This window comes from Pagrus pagrus (genome assembly GCF_965226575.1).
Source record: "Pagrus pagrus genome assembly, chromosome: 4".
NCBI classification, from domain to species: Eukaryota; Metazoa; Chordata; class Actinopteri; order Spariformes; family Sparidae; genus Pagrus; species Pagrus pagrus.
The window spans coordinates 16,324,205-16,346,791 of NC_140188.1; the positions used below are offsets into that span (position 1 = coordinate 16,324,205).

The following is a 22,587-nucleotide window of genomic DNA, read 5'->3' on the forward strand; positions in this document are numbered from 1 at the left end:
CATGACGCAGCCCACTAGCTTCTCTGCCCTGCAGGGAACACCAAGCACTTGCTGTTTATGCACATAGAGATAAATGAGCTCAGATATGCACTAAGATATGGCTATTTAGCTGTGTAGAGAGGATTAAGCTAAACAGTGCTTTTTTACAATCTTTATTTTCTCCCTCACAATAATCTGAGTTTAAGCCTGGCTAATTGACCACAGTGATAACAGCTGTGAAAGGGAGATTAAATTACAATAAAATTATAGAAGTTTATCTGGATTTTGCACAGGAACACAGCTGTTTTTTTGTAGGATTTTATTATTCAGTAGCTTGTGTAAGGAAGCAGTTAAGTGTGTTTGGATCATTGCTTAAGTGCAGTGGTGTGTGTCTGTGCGCGCGCGTGTGTGTTGTGCGCTGTCATGGCTGTTTCCTGATGGAGATCTGGAGTGAAGCCAGTTCCGGAGAGTTAAATTTATAAAGTGATGACTAGAGCAAAATGGAAACCCAGACTTTCAAACACTTAATCCACTGTGTTTCCTCATCCAACAACTACATTTATTTTTAATGCCTTCGTAGATATTTTGTGCAAGTATTCACCACATTATTAAAGTCAGTGTGCACAATGGTAATAACGCTGGCCCTACAAAGCGTGTGCTCCCCTCTCCCTTTACATATTTGTAAAGATATAAACAGATGCATCCAATTGCAACTACATTTCTTCCTATTAGCTTCCTAGTTAACGGATTAAGAATGTGCCTAAATGTGATCTGACAGACACTGAAAAGGGCATGATCCTGGGAGCCAGGAGGATGGGATCACCAAGTAGGGATTTTACTGAATTCTTCTCTTTTCTTGAGAATGTAGTGATGGGACAGTTCTTGAGCTAGAGTGCGTTGGGAATTAATCTGCTTTGGAGTGAAATACTGGTAGTTTCTGATTTATCTTCGTAATGTGTGTCCATCATATGCCTTTTTCCATCCAGATGGAGTCTGATTGTTCACTAAAACTTATTTTTTAGCCTCTGGAGATAGAAACTTGAAAGACAATCCTTTTAAGAGCATTAGACTTTGTCTTTAATTGGAAATCAGTGCCTTTGCTCTAATGTTCATGAACAAATCACAATTCATTTCTTCAGCGACAACTTCATCCAAAACACACTCAAGTCATATCAGGCAAAGGAGAAACACACAAACCGCAATTTCCCAGAGCCGAAAGTGGTGTATTCAAATTTTATTCAGACCAACAGTCCAAAAACCAAAGACTTTCTGCTCACCTGACAAAATGTGATGAAAAATTTCCATGTATTTTGGAGGACATCATAAGGATCAACTTGGTGTGGGGTGCTATGACAGATGACTACACTGGTGTCCATGTTTCCTGTAATGTAATTTATTGCAATCAATTCAGTGACTTAAAATACTTAGTCCTGATCCACCATTGAAATAGCTTTTGGTAACATAGCCGTAGGGCTCAGTTTGTGTTTGATGTGCATTTCCTTTTTTGCTTTGTGCAGAAAAGATAATGCAGCTGCATGATGATATTACAGCTACTTGTGACTCTTGCCAATCCAGACAGGCTCTCATTCTTGTAAGGCTGACCCTCGCTGGCTGTGCTGCGGTGTATTAGCGCAGTGCGGTGCTGGCTAGCTGCGCTACTTTATCACAGCCAGCAGGAAACAGGAAGGGAGCAGCCAGCTGCAAGGTCAGAGGTCAATCTATAGCATGAGGGGGATGGTGGACAACAAACCTAGTGTTCAAAAAATAAGGTTTGGCTTGTTTCTGCGTCATGGTTAAGAATGAGTGAGAGGTGGAGAAAGGAAACACTTTAGACATATGACAATCCAGAGTAGGTTAGCCAACCATTCTCACATCTGTAGCCCACTGACTCTGCATTGTCCTGGTTGGCACCACAGCTTAAGTAGCAGGAACAGTTGTAGGAGCGCTGGCTAAATGCCTAGTGTGTGTACACACACACACACATTCACGCACACACGCACACACACACACACAGTATAGAGATGCTAAAACAAATATCAGCTCATCCTGCTATGTTAAAGATCAGATTTGAACCAGAATCTTTGAGTTTCAGCCAATATTCAGCAAGCCTGTGGTAAAGCTCTCTCCATCACGCAGACACAACAAAGTCTCATTCACTGTGCAAATCTCGTGCCAGAGACAGCTGTGCCACCCTGTGAGCTTGATGCCAGTCAGACCAGCGTTCACTCACATTCGTTCTTTCTCTCCATCTCTGAGTCACACATACAACGTGGATGTTGGCTGCTACAGCGTACACTCACTGTGTGGGTACGTTATGTGTAGAAAAGCCTAGAAGTGCACAGTCACGTGTAAGGGGATTTTTTTTGACTAAGCATTTGCCACTTCATATGAAACTTCCTGTGCTTGTGCAGGTATGCTACCTGACTGTCTTTTACTTAAAATGCTCCTCCTGCATGTGTCAAACACAGGAGCGAACTAAAGGTTTATCACTGTGGTTTGCATTTGTTGTTTCTTGCTTTCAAAGCCTGAAAACTTATCGTACTCGGCAAACACACAATTTCCTGTTAAAGTTGGAACCATCCCAATTATTTCTCATGAGAGATTTCTGTATTTTTGCTTTTTGTTCGCTCTCTTCTTACTGATTTGAAGCAGACAGTTCAGTTTGAAAAAGGCGATGTCAAATATTGCTGCTTTATGGAGCTGTTTTGCCTCATTCAGCTCATTATTCATATGAGCTAAAAGTGAATGTAGTTTAAACTGAAACAATTAGTCGATTAGTTGATGGACGGAAAATTAATCAGCAACTGTTTTTATACTCATTAATACTTTCAATTTTTAACCTGTCAATCACTAGTTCTTGCTTTTTCCATTGTGATGATTTGCTGCTTTTTCTGTTTTACATCGTTGTGAACCGAATATCTTCGAGTTTTAGAGTGTTGGTCAGACAAAACAAGAAATTTGAACATACAAGCTTTTGCTGTGAGAAATTCTGATGCTTTTTATCAACATTTTCCTACATTTTGTAGCTTTTAGTGAGTAAATGAGAATATAATCGCAGTAATAATTGATAATGAAAATAATCGTTATTTACAGCCCTAATTGCAGTTTTGTTTTATGTTCAAACACAGCCAGGGTTGATGCTGGGAGAATTTCTGGTCGAATATTGTTGTTTATTGTTTTTATTGAGCTTAATAACAGTTCACGGGTACTGCTAATGCCATGCATCACCAACCCAAAACACCAGTATTTAATGACTGACAGACTCAACAATCAACTAGCTTTCTTCAGAAAGCTACATACTGTTGCTTTAAATATACGTGACTTGGAGAAAAAAAATCTGTAATTACCACATAGCGTAAACCCTGAAAATAGCCACCACTCTATGTTGTTAGTGGCTGACTAGCTAGCTAAAGAGGAGCTCACAGATTTATGTTTTTCTCTGTTAATCAGGGTGGCCCCGCTATTCATACATTCTGCTCTGTACATTTAGGCACTCTTACAACTGGTGGAGTGCAAATTTGAACTCAACTTTGCCCCACTTCTAGTAATAAGTCCTGCCTGTTTGCCTTTTTTTGCACAATTTCCCTTTGCCTTTATTCTGAACTCATCTTTAGATCACGGTTGGATTGGCTGAACTGAATAAACTTGGTTGCTTCTAGATGCTACGCGCAGAGCTGCAGCTTGGACAGACCTGATTGCCCTTTGGTCTGTTGAATACATGTAAAATCCAGCGAAGCTTTAGCCTCTTCAGATCAAAAAAATCCAGCATATATTGTGCCTGTTGGAAACTGTGACCCCAAGTGAGAATCTTGAAACGTATCGGTAGCATTGCTGGTGAATTAGAAATGAATTTTAATGGAGCGTTTGAAGAGAGAAATTTCTAATCTTGAATTCTTAAGTAGCCTCCATTAATGTTTTAAGTTGAGAGATGAGAGGAGTGGATTAGTGGATTCATAAGACTGTAAACTAGCCTAGATGTGGAAATGAAAGCTTTGAGTGAGGAGTGGATTAACTCCACGCATAAACTAGAGAGGGAGGATAACTGTCTTCATACGATTACGTTGTAGATGAAAGCAGAGCAGGAGGGGGGTGGTTGTAACTTGGATAAAAGCACAGGGTAGAGAGAGGTTGACAGGAGAATGGATGAAACCGCAGCTCGAAGGCTCAGTAGGCCAGTAGGGCCAGGAAGCAGAAGAAACAGAAGAGGACCGCCCGCTGCGATGATAGCTGCTGAAGAAAACACACAGAGATGCGATGTCACAAACGCCTGCCTTCCCTCTGATGACATTGGAAAGGGAAGACGTGCACGGTGGTGCTGAGCTCCTCAGGGAGATGCCGTAGTCGAAGGTCTCATTTTCCACATTGCATCACTGATGAGGGCTAGCCCTGACTTCAAAGACATCCAGTCCCAGGCATCTGGCTTCAAGTCTGCTGTAGATTTTAAGTGGGCAGAGCAGCTCAACAGATTAGACATCCAGCTACAAGAGTGTTCACTGTTTGAGGATCATTTACTGCTGAGAGGCTATAAATATGACGCTTTATTGCAGTTTGCGGGCGTTGCATTTTCTCTTTCAGATTCTAGTCTGCTCCCTCTGAGGTAAACGATCATCCTAACAAGCGCTGGTCTATTTTGGCAGGTTCTCAACGTACACTAATCTTATTCATCCATCTTCAGTGACTGTCCTCCTTCCTCATTCACTCTTTCCACTCCCCCTCCTCTCTCTCCACTCATAGGGTTTGTAGTGTAGTGTGTGGCAGCTGCAGTGTAGCCACGCTTTCATTGCTGTCTCTCTTGTGCATGTCAATTCACCCTGCCCGACAGCCAAGCACAATCTCCCTCTGTGCCACCTCGTAAATCATGGCTTTCTCAGCACAACACTCCCAAAGCTGTGATGGGGTGACATTGTGCTGCTTCGTTCTCCTTTTTTCTTTTCTTTTTTTTGACCCTCCCCTCTCACTTTTGCCTTCCTCAATTATACTCGTCCCCTGATCTTCCTTATTCTGTCATCTTTCTTTTTTCTTCTCCTCTGTGCTTGTCGACCAGCATTTTGCAACTAGAATCGGAGCGGTACATTAGGATGTCCATTTCTGTGTTGTCTCCACGAACCTGCGACTATTTCTGTACTGTGGAAGCAGCTAAGGACAATCCTCAGTGGGAGAAAACGCCAAGCAGAAACCCGACCTTGACTGACATGTATTTTATTTCCTTCTCCAATACTTCCACCCTTGAGCCTCCATCCGTCTAACAGCATGTTTTAGAAACTTCAGCCTGTTATTCATAAGGAAGTGAACAGACTACATTTGAAGCTCATGTTTTTTTAAGAGGCAAGGCTAAGCATTCACGTTGCCTCCCCACGTGGGTGTCAGAACTAAATTTAAGAGTCACTGAGTTTGCCTTGTGGAAAAACCAGGAAAAACACTAATTTAGTGTTACCTACACGCTTATCACACTTTATCTGGGAAGCTGACCAGTATATCAAGTACAAAACCCAGTAACATGTATAAAAAAAAAAAGGAAAGCTCTCGCCAAGGCGAGGCTAATACCATCCAGAAGATCAGTAACATCTTGTGTGGACTCAGATGGTGCTTGACGTCCAGTGGGAAATTAACTTTCAGAATCATCTGAACTTATGTGTATTGCTTCTAAAATGATTTTAATATTAGACATGTATAATATATGAGAAAGGTTGGCACTGTAGTCCTCACAGTTCCTCCAGCGGTCAGGTTGGATGGTGGAAAGACGCTGCAGGCTGTGATGATCTCATAGTCTGCTGTGCTTAATACAAAACGCCCGCTTTCTTAACAATCAAAAATGTAGCATAAGCTGGAGGAGTGAGCGGCAGATGTGCCACTGTTACCATAGACGCACCTTCTGATCACATCTTCTGATATACAGTATCAATTTCTAACTCCTATATCCATTATGTTAGTAAGAATTTTGTGGACAGCAGATATTTTGTTTTATTAATATGACTATGACGAAAAATGTCACAAGGAAATCTGCAGTATCTTGATGTGGCATGTTTATGGCTGTGACTGCATACAGTTAGTAGACATTTAAATTCAACTTTGTCATGTTGATTAGCTCAGTACTGGTAGCATAATCTTGTGTCCAGTACTTGGTGGATAGATGGCAGTCTGAACACACAGTTCCTACTAGCAGACACACCTTGAACGTCTTCCCAAAGCTCCATGTTACTCATGGTGATGTATCTCAGAGAACATCAACCCTGACAGTTGGATGGAACTAGTGTCAAGACTAATTCCCGCTGGAGGAGGTAAAAAAAACGAGCTGACAAACAAATGAGACAAGGCATGTAGTCGGATAGCATAAAGAGAGAGATGTAAGGAGTCTATCTTTTACCTGGAATCATCTTTCTATTTGTCTATTTGTTCCTTCTGCACATTTAGCCTCAGTCTTTATCACCCCAGCATTGATACGAAGGGGAAATGTAGTTGTATTTATTAGCAAATACAACCATCTCACCGTCACCTCTGCTTATCTTTGATGTTTTAGAAAGCAAGTGTAAAAGTTGAATCCAAACGCGTATAACACGTTTGTTTGCGAGCATTTTAAGGAAGTTGTCAGCCGCATCGCATCAGTGCATTTTTTTGCATCGTCACATGGCTTAGGCGAAAAAGAGTGATAAGTTGCTATTTATAGTTTACTGATGAAACTGCATGTTTGATATTTGAATATTTCAATTTATGTTAACAGAATTTATTATGATCTCACTTTCCCCTGAGTTTATGAGATTAGGCCTAATTGTTTATTGTGCAAACTGCCAATTTGGAGCAATATCATTAATTTTCAACAGTTCATTAATCAGTATTCTCGGCACACATTTTAATTTTAAATTTAAAACTACAGTCTTCTTTCTATTCTCTTAATGCTTATGTACTTGGGGACACGTGCGCATGTCTGATTGCAAAGAAATTGTCTTTTTGTGGGTGGAATGTGGACTTAATCCAAAATGTAAAACGCAATCCTCCCTCAAAACCAATCAAAGGCAGACTGTAGGGTTTGTGTGAAATTAAAATGTCTTTGTTTTACATGGCCATATGTATTATAATAGCCTACAGTGTGCCTTGGGGCGTTTTTGAAGGAGGCATTTTGCGTTTCAGATTGAGACTGTATTCCACCAATGGAAAATCTTTCTTTAACACCATGATACCCCTCATCAGTAATACACACAGTATATTCTGTGCCATCTGATTAAAACAATAAATAGACCTTGTGTAGCATAAAGGGGACTGCACCTACTTTGTTTGAAAACACTGCTGTTGTAAAATGACAATAAAATGAAACTTTGAACCTTTTTAATCAACACATGAAATGACAACACTTTTCTCTCTTGAAGCTATTATTTCGGCTGATGAAAGTGATGAAGACCTGAAGTCTCACCCCCTCCTCTCCTTTCGTGTCTTCCACAGGCGGAACCTCACCAAGCTGTCGTTGATCTTCAGCCACATGCTGGCTGAGCTGAAGGCCATCTTCCCCAACGGTCAGTTTCAGGGTGACAACTTCCGCATCACCAAGGCAGATGCTGCAGAGTTCTGGAGGCGTGCCTTCGGGGACAAGTGAGCACAATGCTATATTACTTTTTATGCATCAAATGTAGAATTACCTCAGTGTTTCCGAATTGACATCCGTCTGCTTTACAGGGTGTTGCCAAGTAAGTGAGCTGAATGAGAAGTTCCTGCAGTGAGAGAATATAAATAAATGATATCTTCTCTTTTCTTTCACAGTAGTCAGAGACGGTACATTTCTTCTGTGGGACAAATGTTTAGTTATTCAATGCAGATGTCTGCTGATCAAAACAGGCCTTTTGCGTGATCACACACATTTAAGTTTATCAATCCCAAAGGGCACACAGCTAAGTCAAAATTCTAGTAATCGTCATTATGCAACACAAGATTGTATATTGAGCTACGCACACAAAAAAACAATCCACAAACGTGGAACTACAAGAAGACTGAATCAGCTGGGTTTTCCCAGTCAATCAATTTATTTCCCCCTTTTATTAGATAACCGTGTGATACATCTTCAGCAGGGAAATGACCAACAATATGACCAACATTTGGGAAAGTACTGTATTTTTTGCGTAAGTGCATTAAAGTTCATCTATGTGCACACTGGTAGCTGTCTCAATAAAAGGTTGCATCAGGTTAGCGCTCATGACCGGTGACCTTCAAAGATCTCTTAGAGAGCACCAAAATAGCATTTCCTTTTATCATGTATGAATCACAAGAATTTTTGTTCTTCACAGGAAATTTACTTCATATCTGTATTTAGATGTTTTAGTGGTGTATTACATGCACTGAAGAAGTATGTATTAAAACTGTCCCAGCACCTCTACTGCGCTTATTTGTGGGTATGTCACTAGGCATCATGCAGTTAATCTACATTCAGCATCCATTATTTATGATCTTTTGCTGTTTGATTTCAGCTTTTACAAGGGGATGTCGTCATCTGCTTTGTTTGTGCTCTGTGTGTTGCAGGACCATTGTGCCTTGGAAGGTGTTCCGTCAGTCTCTCCACGAGTTTCATCCCATCAGCTCCGGTCTGGAGGCCATGGCCCTCAAGTCCACCATAGACCTCACCTGCAACGATTACATCTCCGTCTTTGAGTTCGACATCTTCACCAGGCTATTCCAGGTACAGAACACACGCATTGCGCAACTTTCAACTTGTCTTATCATTAAGTTGTGAGTCAGTAGCTGGGTTTACACAGAGCCTCATAATTAAAAGCCCGAACAGAATAAAATATTTCTATAGAAACCCCTCAATCAGAATTAACGGGCCCAATCTGAGCGAAATTTAAAAAGGGGGGACTTCTCATAAATAAATCACTAAACTAAAATCTGTCCCATGTAAACGATGTTATCCAAGATGGCAGCTTCTAAGGTGAACTGGTCTACCGCGGAGGCTTTGTTTTTAATACGAACTCTTGGAAAACTTAACAAAGACCACAATAGATATCCATCTTCAGGACAGGGAGCTGATCAAGCACGCTCATAAAAAGATGAAATATCTGACGAGGAAGAGGAATGCATAACATCACATCACTTTTGGCCATCTCACACAGCTGTTCTTATTAAATTCATTGTTGAATGTAAATACCAGACCCTATTAATCCCATCCAATATCTTCAATCAGAATGAAGAAATATTACCCGTGTAAATAAAGCTAATGAGAGGAGAAATGTACAAAAGAAGAGAGTGATAGTTAGGCCAGAGATGGAGGGTTATTCATAGTAGTCTGTTAGAGGTTGGTGTAGGAACCAAATCTCATTTGAGCCGCACATAAGGAACTTAAACTAATCTAACACATCTTTTTTCGGCTAACTTAATCAACCTGTTAGCAGGATACCTGCTGACTTGTTCACACTGTCAGACGGGACTGAAGTTGAAACTTTCCTCTGCTGATTTTGTCCTCTTTAGGGGGTGCGTGTTGTTGCTTCACCAGGCCTAGATAGAGAGGCACACTGAGATCCTTCTCAAGGACAGTCATCATTATATCTGCTCCCCTAAGGTTCTACTTTCTTACTGCTAGATGAATAATAAGCAGCAGTGATGAACATTTGTGGAGTAATTCCCTGCACAGGAATCTAACTAAGTACTCACTGTGGGGCTGTTGAGCGTTGGTGCGTTGTCAGTTTATGAGCCGTTTTACTTTGCCAAACCCTGACTCAACTTTGTAATTGATAGACCACAGTACTGACATACTGCTCATGCGCAGGGCGTTGTGGTGAGGTAAAGAGCTAAATGCAGCCAACCGTTTCTATTTTGCAATTACACACGGTACACAAGGCAGCAGGAAACAACCCATTTTTTGGAGTATCTTATTGTATGTTTATAGAGGTGCAGGTGGTGCACAGCTCTTCAGAAGCTCATGAATGAGGCAGCAGGAAAAAGGGGGGCTGTGGAAAAGAAGTAAAGTATAGTGGTAGGATGGATTATCAGGCATCATCTTCAATGCTCATGTATTGCTGTATTAACATTGTTATTAACACAGTACCATTGACCATTTTATACCTAACTCCCTACATTAACTAAAACCTCTTGCGTCATATCTTGCATACAGTAGTGTATGTTGTTTATTCCCTCAGTGACATTATCCTCTGCAGGGCACAGACCGGCTTAATGAAGCCTAACCAGATTACAGACATTTCCTATGACACTCCCTCATACAAAAAAAGCCCTCCTCTAAATGTCCTCAAACTCAAAAGAGGAAGTGAGCCTGTGGCCATTTTGAGCTCTGTCCTTGATATGCAGTAGAGTAAGGGTGATATGCCCTTTTTTTTTTTTACTACCAAAAGCCCTTCAAATGTGTCATGTGGTATATTTTTGCTGAATAATGAGGTGGTGATCAAGATCACCAGAGACTACATTAGCCACTAACAATGCACGTGAATATAGTAAACCACACCTGGCACACTTTTGTTTAAACCCAGCCAGTCTGCAAAAATTACACTAAAGGTTACAAGAGAAATTAGTCCAGCCGAGGAGACTTCCTGTGTGCAAAACAAGTAGAAATAACCAACGGCAGATTCTAAAAAAATACGATACAGCTACAGGGAGACGGGACAGTCCCTCTCTGTGATTTAATCGGTTTTAAACAGGTACGTTTTTACATGACAACTGTTGTGCATATTGGACCATTGCTGTGACTTTTACAGCTCATTCTCAGTGTTGTGTGTGTTAATTCAACTTCCTTTCACACTCCAGACTGACTGGTGAGAGCAATTGCGGAACCACCTACTCACTACCATACTCAGTCAGCGATGGAGTAATATGAATTATTTTCAGAGGTGGCAAAAGTACACACATTCTTTACTCAAATAGAAGTACAAATACTTGTGGAAACACAGACTGGTAAAAGAAGAAGTACTGGTTCGATGTTTTTATTCGAGTAAAAGTAAGAAAGTACACGCTCTGAAATGCATAAAATTATCCCTCTGAAGGGCCATTTCTGTGCAAAGCTAACTGAACATCACGTCATATTAATAATTGTGGTGCGTTTAACTGTAAACGCACCACAAAGATAGCTGATTGTTATTAATAATTAATAACTCCACTGAAATGCATTAAAACTAATAGTAATTTAAAGTAAATGAGCCTGTTTCGAAAATGGAAGAAGTAGAAAGTACAGATGTTTGTATTAAAATGTAGTACAAAGTTGAAAAGTAAAGACTAAGTGCAAATGCCTCAATAATCCACAGTAACAAAGTATTTATACTTTGTTACTTCCCACGTCTGATTAAGTGTTCACCCTTTATTATTAGGGTGGCTTGACTTGATTTGGTTCATGTAGTCTTTAAATAAAAACATATAAGCACCTGTAAAGTCATCAGTTCCTGATTTAAATACAATATGTGAAGCAGTCTGCTCAAGTCCCTTTAACCGTCCTCGTTCTGCTCTACCAGATGGTACCAAATGAGTCGCATGCTGTTTTAAGTGTTGCAAATTCTCCTTAAAGGACCTCTTTACATTGCTTGACCCAGCTTGAAACGGCTATTCTAAATCACTCTAAGGTTCAGTAAACAGCTGTTTTAGCGTCATCCAAGATGCTGTATATTTCTCCATTACTCTGCTCCCACTGTTATTGCTGTGTCCATTCACTCACACATGAGATGAGTCACTCTCTCTTTCTTTCTCATGCGTGCGCGTGTGTGTGTGTGTGTGTGTAGCCTTGGTCGTCCCTACTGCGGAACTGGAACAGCTTGGCAGTTACTCACCCAGGGTACATGGCCTTCCTCACCTACGATGAGGTCAAAGCACGGCTGCAGAAGTTCATCCACAAGCCTGGCAGGTGAGACAGAAACGCATGCACACAGACACACACACACAACTTGTAATGCAATCTAAATCAGTCAGTCAGTCGCTATTTCAGAGCGTGGATGTGTGTGTACATAGTCAAATAAAATCATCCTGGTTAAATGCAAATTATGAACGACAGACGGGCACAAGTTCAGTCGTGATGCCAATGTCACATTCCAGTTATTGGGTGTGTGGCTGTGTGTGTGGGTGTGTGAAGGACCCAGGGCAGCATGGCACTGGTACCTAGCATCAATGGCTTGATTGTACACTGAGAGCTGATGTCACTGTTGAGGCCTGGCTTGTGCAGAGCCACATTGACATCCGAGCAGTTATTGGTCAATGTGAAACTATAAATTACAGCTCACTGTCCGGAGCGTTCAGTTTGTGTTCTGGCTACAGCAGCAGTTGTTCCACTTCTAAGCCAAACATCGAGGCCAAGACCACTTTTTTTTTTTCACTTGTGCAGTATCTCCACATTCAATCCTCAGATGTTAGTGACTTATGAGGAAATCCTATTACATGCATCCTAGGATGGATTAATGTAATGTCCTTTTTCTGGCTCACCTCAGTTACATACCAGCGGTCTCCAGCTTTCCCTGAATGCTGCGGCTAAAGTGCTAACAAAGACGTGCTTCTTTGCACAGCTATTCAATACCCCTGATTTTTTAATTCGGTCATTTCCTGATTCAGACTTCTCAACTTGTACATAGAAACAAGCAGACAGGAAATGAAATACTGGGAGGAGTGGCTGCTTGTCTTTCCAGACTCGTCGCCAGTGTTTCCACTCTAGAATAGGTTAAAGCACAGCTGCTCGTGCCCATGAGACAAACCAGTTTACCTGACTGTGAACAGTTGAGGCAACAAAACCCCTGGTAAGGATAAAGGCAAGCCCACCCATACCACAGCGTCACTTTACTTAAACATGCTGTATGTAAATTCTGCGGATACGGGTCTCTCAGCCAAACCAAGAGGGGGCTTCCCGGTAGCCCAGTCGGTAGAGCATCTGCGTCATGTGCAGAGGCTGCGTCCTCGCTGCAGCAGCCCAGAGCTTAAATCCGACTTGAGGCTTTTTGCTGCATGCCATCCGCCCTCTCTCACCCTGTCAAATAAAGCCCCCACAAAAGTTAGATACTGAGATCATGAGATCATGGGAATTGTTCTCGTCATTGTTAAACAACCACCTTTGCCTATGAAACGTTTTAAAAGTTGTTTTTTTTATTCATATCATGTTTAGTCACGTCACACATCACACACACATCAAATTAGATAAAACAAGGTGATGAAAAGCTAACAGATTTGTCAGGAGAGGTCAAGAAGACACACACACACACACACACACACACACACACACACACAAAACCCCAATAAAAATGTATATAACATAAGTTGGGAAAATACATCCATGTTGTATAGCTTGCAGTCTTCTTCTTCTCTTGTCTTTGTTGGCGTATTGCTGCATATCTTGGTGTTTTACTGCCACCTATAGATCAGATGAATAGTGTGAAACCATTGAGAGGACATTGAATGGCTTTGCCCAACATGTGTCTTGTCTGTTGATGACTTTCCTCCCCCTGATTCTGTCACCTCATTAAATTCAGGCTACATATAGAACTTTATTATCAAGTCTTATTGAGCAGTGTTCAGTGATAGCTGTAAGGGTGTCAAAAATGCAACTGCTTTCCGTTTTTTACACAGGAAATCTACACCATTCATGCCTGTAATGTACATGTGAAATGTATAAATAATTTATATGCATTATGTAGTTAATGTTATATATTTTTAATGCACATACCATGTATTTAATATTTTTTTAATGTAATTTACTGTGTATTTAATATGTTTGCTTATGTTTGGATGGAATATCATCATGTGAAGCTTGTTCAGATCTTTTCCTGTGATCATGGACATTATAACAAATTTGACTTCATCTTGACATGTTCTATTGCTAAGAGGATATTTCCAAGCATAGTTCACCCTCCATATTTTCTTTAGGACTGTTTAATAAACAGGTACATGCACAGTTATTTAGTGTGCACAATTTGTGAAGACTGTTTGCACCCTCCTCTACGTGACTCTAGCATATCTTATTATTAACATTTCTCTCCTCAGTTACATCTTCCGACTGAGCTGCACACGGCTAGGCCAGTGGGCGATCGGCTACGTGACAGCAGATGGAAACATACTCCAGACCATTCCCCACAACAAACCCCTCTTTCAGGCCCTCATCGATGGCTTCAGGGAAGGGTTGTAAGTCCACTGGCATTTTGTTTGGCACACTTATATCTGTCATTTTCTCTCACTTTCTCTGTGTCTCTGTGACTGGGTGTTCAACTAAAGCAGCTTTAATAAATGATCTGTTAAGTTAAGGTTCCTGTTATATCTTTCCCACAAAGCCCTCATCTCTATGTAAACTATGCAGCTCTGATTTGCATCCGACGTTTGAATTTGCCTTTTAGCTCTTAAGCAATCCAGCCATATCATATTGCCTGTTGCCTCATTTCAGTGTTATCATAACCAGAATAGAACGGTTGGTTTCTAATGTGCAGCTCCCTCAGTGGTTTAGCTGTCTGGCGTGAATCTCATCTTTTTATGCCAACGTTGATCTCTTTATTTAATGAAAGCTATGGTTGGCCTGTTCCAACCTGTAATCAGATCCTGATTTTAAACTGGAAAACACAGTATATCGCCGGCATGCAAATCATCTGTCAAATGCTTATCACAGCATCTGACCCCATTTGTAAAATACTCTTGTGCTGTACATGCATCAACTAGGCAATGATGTTAAAACACATTTCCAGATTGAGTTAATGGAATGAGCAGATGTTTTCATTACAGGTATACATGCAGCATAATCTTACTAACCAATGATGATTATAAGCAATTAAATGAAAATACCTGTTGAAACACCCAATGATACTTTAAGGGGAGTTCTAATTTTATGTGCCTCTGCCTCTCCAGCTATTTATTCCCCGACGGTCGGACCCAAAACCCAGACCTGACGGGACTGTGTGAGCCTTCGCCTCAAGACCACATCAAAGTCACACAGGTCAGAGCACCGTGCTTCACTGTGCACTCTGTCTTTAATATCTTATACATTCTTGAGGGCCTCTTGCTTTTATTGTAAAGATCAAAATGCTTTTTTTTTTTTTTTTTTAGGGTGGACACAGATAAGTTAAGATCTTAAAAACCTAATGTGAAAGAGCAGTGCATGAAAAGAAAGCAGAAGTAGAAGACGTGATAAAACGACACTCAGGAAATGAGTTAGTCAAGGTTAAGCAGCTGACTATCTGAAAGATTTTTTCTGTCTGGCATTTGTATTTTGTAAATACTGTAAGGTCAACTGAAAGTAAAATAAACAATGTCAACATTATGTAACCTTTTACTGTAGAATAACAGCTTGAAAATCATGTTGATGGTTCAGTGTCTTGTAATACAGTGAATGGTATCTCTGTCTCAGCCACGCCGCTTCCCGATCACTTGTTTCTGCACTATGTAACTTAGCACCTACATTACGTCTGACAAACTGTCAGTATATAATAAATAATTATTTTGATAATCAATTCATCGTTTCAGTCACCTTTTCCAGCTAAAATGTTAAACATTTGCTGGTTCTTGCTTCTCAAATGTACAACTTGTCTGCTTTTCTTTATTTTTCTGTCATTTATGACAGTATATGAAGAGTCTTTGGGTTTTGTAATGAGCATTTTTCACACATTTTGGACAATAGATGCATGCTATCCAGTCTCTGTCTTGTCAGGCTTAGATATCCCCTCAGAGTTTTGTAAAGGCGTTTTTTGAACAGACTCTTGTTGCTCAAGCACAGGACTGAAACTCAAAGTCCACCCACACATTTTAACTCCGCTCCAGATGCTTCCAGGCATCAAATTCATTCTCATCAAATGATCTCAGGTGATGTTAGTACCGTATGATGTTACTCCGTGTTTAAGCACTGAAAGCTAATAGTTGTCTCTCATTTTTTCCTCCCCTCAGGAGCAATATGAGCTGTACTGTGAGATGGGCTCCACTTTCCAGCTGTGTAAGATCTGTGCCGAAAATGACAAGGATGTGAAGATTGAGCCCTGCGGTCATCTCATGTGCACCTCCTGTCTCACTGCCTGGCAGGTAGGACATGTGGGCGGATAGAGGGGTTTTTGTGTGGGTTTGCTGCTCCAAGTTAAGTGTCATTACTCATACCTGTTGAGAGGAGAACTCACTGTTGGAGTGCTCTTCTCTGCAGACAAAACAGGCATAAAAAGACATAACCTCTTTTCATCTGTGTGTGCTGTTACATTTCAGGAGTCAGAGGGTCAGGGGACGGGATGCCCCTTCTGTCGCTGTGAGATTAAGGGTACAGAGCCCATCGTCGTGGATCCTTTTGACCCAAAAGATCCCAAGGATACCAGCGGGGGCTCCTGCAGGAGCACATATGGAGCTGAGGGGGCTCCATCACCCAGCTATGATGACGATGATGATGACAGACTTGAAGACCCCCACCTCATGATGAGCAAACTTGCCTGTTCAAAGGTGAGACTGTGGAAAGTCAAAAGTTATCTCAGTTTGCCCAGAGTTTCAAGTCATGACACTAGGCACGTTATCGTGGTATTTTCTATTGATAAAACATTAAGGCACTTGGCTTAGTTGCTTGGACGCCCCGGGTCCACCTCATGGCCTCCCACTGTCCTCCTCTCTTCTCTGTTTTTTTGGAGAGACCCGTCTCTGCACAGATGAAACACTCCCCGTCTTGCTCTTTTCAATTTTTGTGAGCTTCAAGCTCACGGCTCATATCAAAAGTCTTTCATCTCCATCTTTCATGGTGCCAAGGTAGCAGCTTTTTTTTGTGCCTCTCGGTATTTGATATGTGGAGCATTCTCTTATCCTCCATCTTTTATGTGCCTCTGAGAAACTGCATGTGCATTAGTCTGCTTATAGAGTAGCTGAGTACCTGAGATCACACACACTTTGATGTGGTCCCTGGAATTTCTTTGGCTTTGATTGCTGACCTGGTCTCTTTCTCAGCTTTGACCATTTCTTTAAATGGACTTGTACACTGTGAAGTACTTGGCTGTACTTCATAAATATTTTGTGTTGCTTTGTGTTTGCTTCATCTGTTCTGTGTTGAACCAAAACAGGTCTTTTTCTTTTCTTTTTTTTTTTCTTGAGTTACTGCACAGAATACAGCTCTGTCATTGAACGCTGTTCAAGTAGAGCCCGACCGATATATTGATAGGTATTATCGGCCAATATTGGCTTATAATAAAAATATTGATATCGGAGTATGTGTTGCCTGATGTTGGCCGATAATACATTTCTTTTTGTTATTGGAGATTGTAATGCAGAGAGAGTTGTTTGGGAATAATTTGTAATTATTTTATCTCCAGTAAGTTAATAGTTTCAGTGCTCTGGTGGCATTTTGGACAATAAAGTATATGGTAAACTGTAACATATCTTGCCTCCATTACATTTCTGCATTACAAGTGTCTGATGACCACATTTGAGGGGTCATTTCAAAACTTGTGTATAACTGCTGATATATCGATATCAGAATTTTCACTTCCTACTATCGGCATCAGTATCAAGTTTCGGTAGGGCTCAAGTCCAGTCCATCTTAAATATTTCTGTTTAAAACAATATATTGTACCCTTTTTTTTTGCATTTGTAATTAGTTTTAGACGGTTAACAAACTGTGGCAGTTGTTTGTCAAACTTCTTCTTTTTAAAGTTCTCCTTTGAAGTTCTTCTTTTTAAATTTAACATCTTGAAAATGACTTGCATACTTATTTTTCCTTTTGCTTTTTGACTTGCGCTTCTTTAATGAGTGCAGTTCCCTGGAGCTCCATCAGTAAAGTTTTTATCTTATTTATGCATTTATTTTGAAAAATCGCAAATACTATGACAGATAATTGTTATTCCGTTAAAATAAATGACATATAAATATTTTTTTTAAAAAACAAACATTTTAGCCATATTCCAAAGTGATAGTGATTTGTTTATACATGAGAGTTTGAAGAGAAATGATGAAAGAATTGTAATTTATTCCTCTAAATCCATTGAAAGCAGTGATTTTAAAAACAAGGCGTTTGGATAGTTCTAGCTGGAGTTTGAAAGATTAACAGCAGCAGTTGTGGATCAGTTGCATTCAGAAAAGTTGTCATTCGACCAAGCCTGATTGTGTTCAAATGTAGCTGATCATATGTGATTTGGTGTGTTGTTTGTGTGTGTCATCCAGGTGGAGCGCCCTCCATCACCCATGTCCATGCCTCCTCAGTCCTCTCTCCCCCCTGTGCCACCCAGACTTGACCTGCTACCACACAGACCTCCCAACCCCCCAGGGGCGTCCAGTCCCGGGGTCACCACGAAGGTAACTGAACCTATAACCGAGTTAACAACTTAAGTTTGGTCACGGTCATACAGCCTCATCTATATGTGGTTTGATTAACTAGTTTGTGTGTAGGCAATTGCGTCATTGCCTAAAGGTTAACAGGAAACTGTGTTGTTGTAGCAAAAATGAGGGCACATTGTTGTTTTGATGGAAATTACACATCTGTATCACTTGTTTGTTTATCATAAAAGTTCAGCATTGTCTCAAAGTTCAGTGGGGGTGGTTGGGGGGTTTGTACTTTCGTCCAAATTACTTAATAATTTGACTTTTATGCAGAGAGCAAAACCAGATATTCACATTTAAGAATAATTTTGCTCATAACCCAGCTTTTATTGAAATTATGTTCACACCTATTACCCCACTGATACAAAAAGGTGTCAAAATGACAGCCACAATAATCACTATGTTTTATATTCTGCCTTTAACTCATTTTAGAGTGCAGTTCCACTCACTCACACGTTGATATTACCGCATGTTTCTGCGTAAATGTAGATAAATGGAAAGTGTAGATAGGAAGCAGATGATGAACAGCATTTTTCCTCCTTGGTGTTATTCATCTCAGTTATGTATATTGTTGATTATGATGATGGATGTATACACAGTGGTCTTGTTGCTAAATTGATTATTTCCTCTGCAGAAGATAACAGCACTGAGTTTTCTTTGATTTCACATCAATATTGTATGAAATCTAAATGAGCTTTCTCTATGTCTGTTTTCCCCATTTCCAGGCAGCATCTCAGCACAAAGACAAGCCTCTCCCCCTCCCCCCAGCACTGAGGGATCTCCCCCCTCCTCCTCCTCCAGACCGCCCCCACACAGGTGGGGGGTCAGCCCCTGATGGACGGCTGCAGAGGCGGCCGTTACCCTGCACTCCCGGGGAGCCCTCTCGAGATAAGCTCCCTCCCGCACCCCCAAACCGGCCCCTGGCTGACTGGAACTCCCGGCCCGTCCCAAAGGCCCCCACCTCCTCCTCCTCGTCCTCCTCCTCATCTTCCTCGTCCACCCAAGTCTCCAGTCTGGGAGTGGACCTCCGAGCAGGTGTCAGGGAACTCTCCAACCGGCACTCCCTACCCTTGGCGCTGCCCTCAGCTCTGGACACACGCTCGGACTCACAGAAGAACAACAGCTCCCTCAGTCTGGACCACCAGCTGGTCAGAGTAACCACAAAACACCACACGCTTAACTGCCATTTGGCTTGATGTGTATTCAGCTGATAAAATTACAAGCTCACAATATTTTAGTAATAGACGACAAGAGAAGAGAGCTGAACACGTGGCTCCGGCTTCTAATAATCCAGTATACTGTTCTTTATATGAGTTTTTAGCTCAGTTACACGGTCACTAATTTATCACTTACAGCAGGGAAATTAGATTAAATCATCGTGTTTCCGTATATGCCAAACCATCCCTGAAATGTAATTTGTATTTAGTTTATAGATTTAGGTTGTGAAAATATTCTTCACTTTCAATGTTTTTAAGATTTCTGCTTCTGCTTCCTTTCCAGAATTTTACAGCAGTAGTTGGTCCAGATTATGACAACCCCAAAGTCAAGCCCTCATCCTCAGCTAACGCCATCTACTCGCTGGCAGTTAGGTACGTTGTGCTGTTGTGACATTAGAGGAGTGGAAGATCTGGTCTTTTAATGCCTGACATGATTTTTGCTCACTTGCAGATCATAAAGCCTCCTCTCAAAACCTTTTAAGTGTTTATATTTCATACATCCATATTTACTGTTCAAGTGTAAATATCTTCGAGTTGTTTGTTCCCAGACCTTCTCCAGGTCCGAGGCAGATGACAGGAGAGGAGTCACGTGACAGCGAGGAGGAGTCGGAGTACATGATCCCCTCCTCTCGCCCTGTCCTGCCCCCCATCACGGCACCACCTGTAGTGGAGACCCAACCAGTCCTGAGGCATCCTCAGCCTCAGCCTCATTCGGCACTCCAGACGCAGACCCAAGCCTCGGCACACAACTCACGGTATTCAAAACACTCAGTGAATCCACTGAAATGACTTTGGCGATTGAAATAATGTGTCTTTAATCACTTTTATTATTGTTGTTTGTCGTGATAGGCTCCCACTAGAACTAGAGGATGGGCCGCAAATGTATGAAGCCATGTACAACATCCAGTCCAGGTCACAACAAGCCAGAGATTCAGGTACTTTGTTCAGTATTTTAAACCTCTCTGCTACCTTCATGCAGACCTGCAAAGATTTTAGTCTTTAAAATGAAGCACTGGTGGAACAGCACTCACTCTAACCCGTCAGTCTGTGAATATTAGTTTTCACTCCAACATCCGTAGTTACAGCAGTGCTCATACCCTGTTTTCATTCTCTCCCAGACTACTCAGAGTTGCCCCCTCTGGCGATGACTAATGGTCCCAGAGACCACGCAGCTGAGGACAGGGAAGAGGAGGAAAATGGCTATGACTTCCCCAAACCCCGGCTGCCAATGCCCCCCGCCCGACGGACCCTTTCAGAACTGGGAGGGTCGTCTTCCTCCTCATCATCTTCCTCATCATGCTCATCCGCCACAGCTGCTTTCAGCCGTCTTTCTCTAGATGCAGATGCTGGAGCTGCAGCGGGTAATTACACATTCCCCCGTTTATAACTTAAAACATAAAAGAATTGATCAGTGATTTTGATGAATACACAACATGTTTTCTTAGATTTACAGGAGGAGCAGTCTGTAATGAAATAGTGAAAGAACTGTAAAAATACAGCGAAAAAGATGTTTTGTACTGTAGCTTAAGACCTTACTTCATTTAAGGTTACAGGTCACCACCTCTGGTTGTCAGAAAAAAATAAATACTGTAAACTGTTGATCGGGGCGTCCTCCAAGGCAAAGACTACATTAGTCCATGAAAAAACAGAAAGACAAAAACAAAGTTTATAAAAGTAGGAAATACTTTCTGTGATTTGACCCTTTAAAAACATGGGCTTTTGTTAAAGAGACTCAACACTTAAAAGTTGAAATCAAACATCAGTGGTGACATAAATATAACTTGAAAATCATGTGTCTGTTTGAAGAAATCATTTGGATGTAAAATTGTATAAGAGCAGCCTCTTTGTTCTGTTCCTTCATGGCCAAAAAGCGTTTAAAGTTCTGATGAATCAATATCTTCCTTTGAGCCTGAGAGCAGCCTGAGAGTTCAACTTAAGCATTTCGCTGCTACCTGCTGTGAGGCCAGACGTCATACTTATTTTCCAGAAGCTCTCTTAAGTTGATGGTGGTCTTAGATTTGATAATTACCATGAATTGATTGCTGTGTGTGCAATCACAGTGTGCAAAGACCAGTAATTAAACTAAGCTGTTGACTTACATCAGTGACCTTTTAATAGTAGTGACGCCTCCATGATGTTGGATATATGATGGTAGAAGGTCTGTTTTAGGGGTCTGCCAATATGGCTTTTACAGGGTTGATACCAATTATTTAAAATCAAGGAGACTAAAAAACGATATCTGGGATTGATATTCATTTGCAGTAAAAATGAAACTTCTTTACTTGAGTATTTCCGTTTTCTGCTACTTTTTACTTCCTCTCCACAGATTTTATTGGCTATTCATTGTGACATGTTACCAATCAGATGTGTGCTGTGGATTGGACGTTGTGTGAGAGGACGCTGCATCAGAGCCAGAGTAGCATATTTGAAATTTGTTTATTTTATCAACAATCTGACAGAAATATCACAGATTTCGATAATTGGAAAAATGCAGAATTTCAGCACGCTAATTGGCGAGTTTTGACTTCGACTAATGCAGCATTAGTGGCAAGTTTTCTGCCATCACTGTGACACAGCAGCACAAAGTGTTCACACTTATCTCTCTCTCTTTAAGTTGTTGTCTGCAAGCTTCTGTAAAGCCTGCAAGTTCTCATTATAAAAAAATGTTGAAGTCAAGTAATTAACCTTGATCGGTGTCTCAAGCCATACATATCCTTTAATTCGAGGGAATTGGCCCTGAAAAGTTCTTGACTCTGTTGTTTAAGAAGGTGTGGGGACCCTGCCTACCTGTAGAGGAAGGTGCAGGACGAGTGGACCATGGGGAGCTTGTGCAGAGCATCCTTTGGAGGTTTTTGCTGGAGACACTGACGAGCTTCATGAAGGAGTGACAACATCACATTTTATTTCTCAGCATAATGTCTTTGTCTCTGCAGTGAGCTGACATTTACTACCTAGGACGATTGCAGGGTGTCTAAGTGTTGCACTAAAGACTTACATCTTTGTATCTTAGGACCAGTTAAGTGGTTCTCAGACAAGCTGACAGGCTCTCAGATCATAATTATACTCTTTATGAGCGCTTTATTAAAAGCGGCAGTGGTGGAAAGTTCAGCCAGTTCACCATCGTCCACATTCACCTGTTGACCTTTTAGGGTGTTTAAAAGTAATTTATGTTATTTCAGATTAAACA

General features: G+C 41.1%; 1 protein-coding gene across 1 annotated transcript in view; it reads left to right on the forward strand.

Moving 5' to 3' along the window:
• The window catches only part of cbl (Cbl proto-oncogene, E3 ubiquitin protein ligase), a 40,186-nt gene that overhangs the window by 14,059 nt on the left and 3,540 nt on the right, over positions 1-22,587 (forward strand). The window contains exons 3-15 of the mRNA XM_084350081.1: positions 7,414-7,560; positions 8,482-8,638; positions 11,673-11,794; positions 13,912-14,049; positions 14,761-14,848; positions 15,793-15,924; positions 16,099-16,326; positions 18,028-18,159; positions 18,909-19,331; positions 19,684-19,772; positions 19,949-20,155; positions 20,250-20,335; positions 20,519-20,761. Coding sequence (XP_084206207.1) covers positions 7,414-7,560; positions 8,482-8,638; positions 11,673-11,794; positions 13,912-14,049; positions 14,761-14,848; positions 15,793-15,924; positions 16,099-16,326; positions 18,028-18,159; positions 18,909-19,331; positions 19,684-19,772; positions 19,949-20,155; positions 20,250-20,335; positions 20,519-20,761 — 2,192 coding nt within the window. The remainder of the gene's footprint in view (positions 1-7,413; positions 7,561-8,481; positions 8,639-11,672; positions 11,795-13,911; positions 14,050-14,760; positions 14,849-15,792; positions 15,925-16,098; positions 16,327-18,027; positions 18,160-18,908; positions 19,332-19,683; positions 19,773-19,948; positions 20,156-20,249; positions 20,336-20,518; positions 20,762-22,587) is intronic.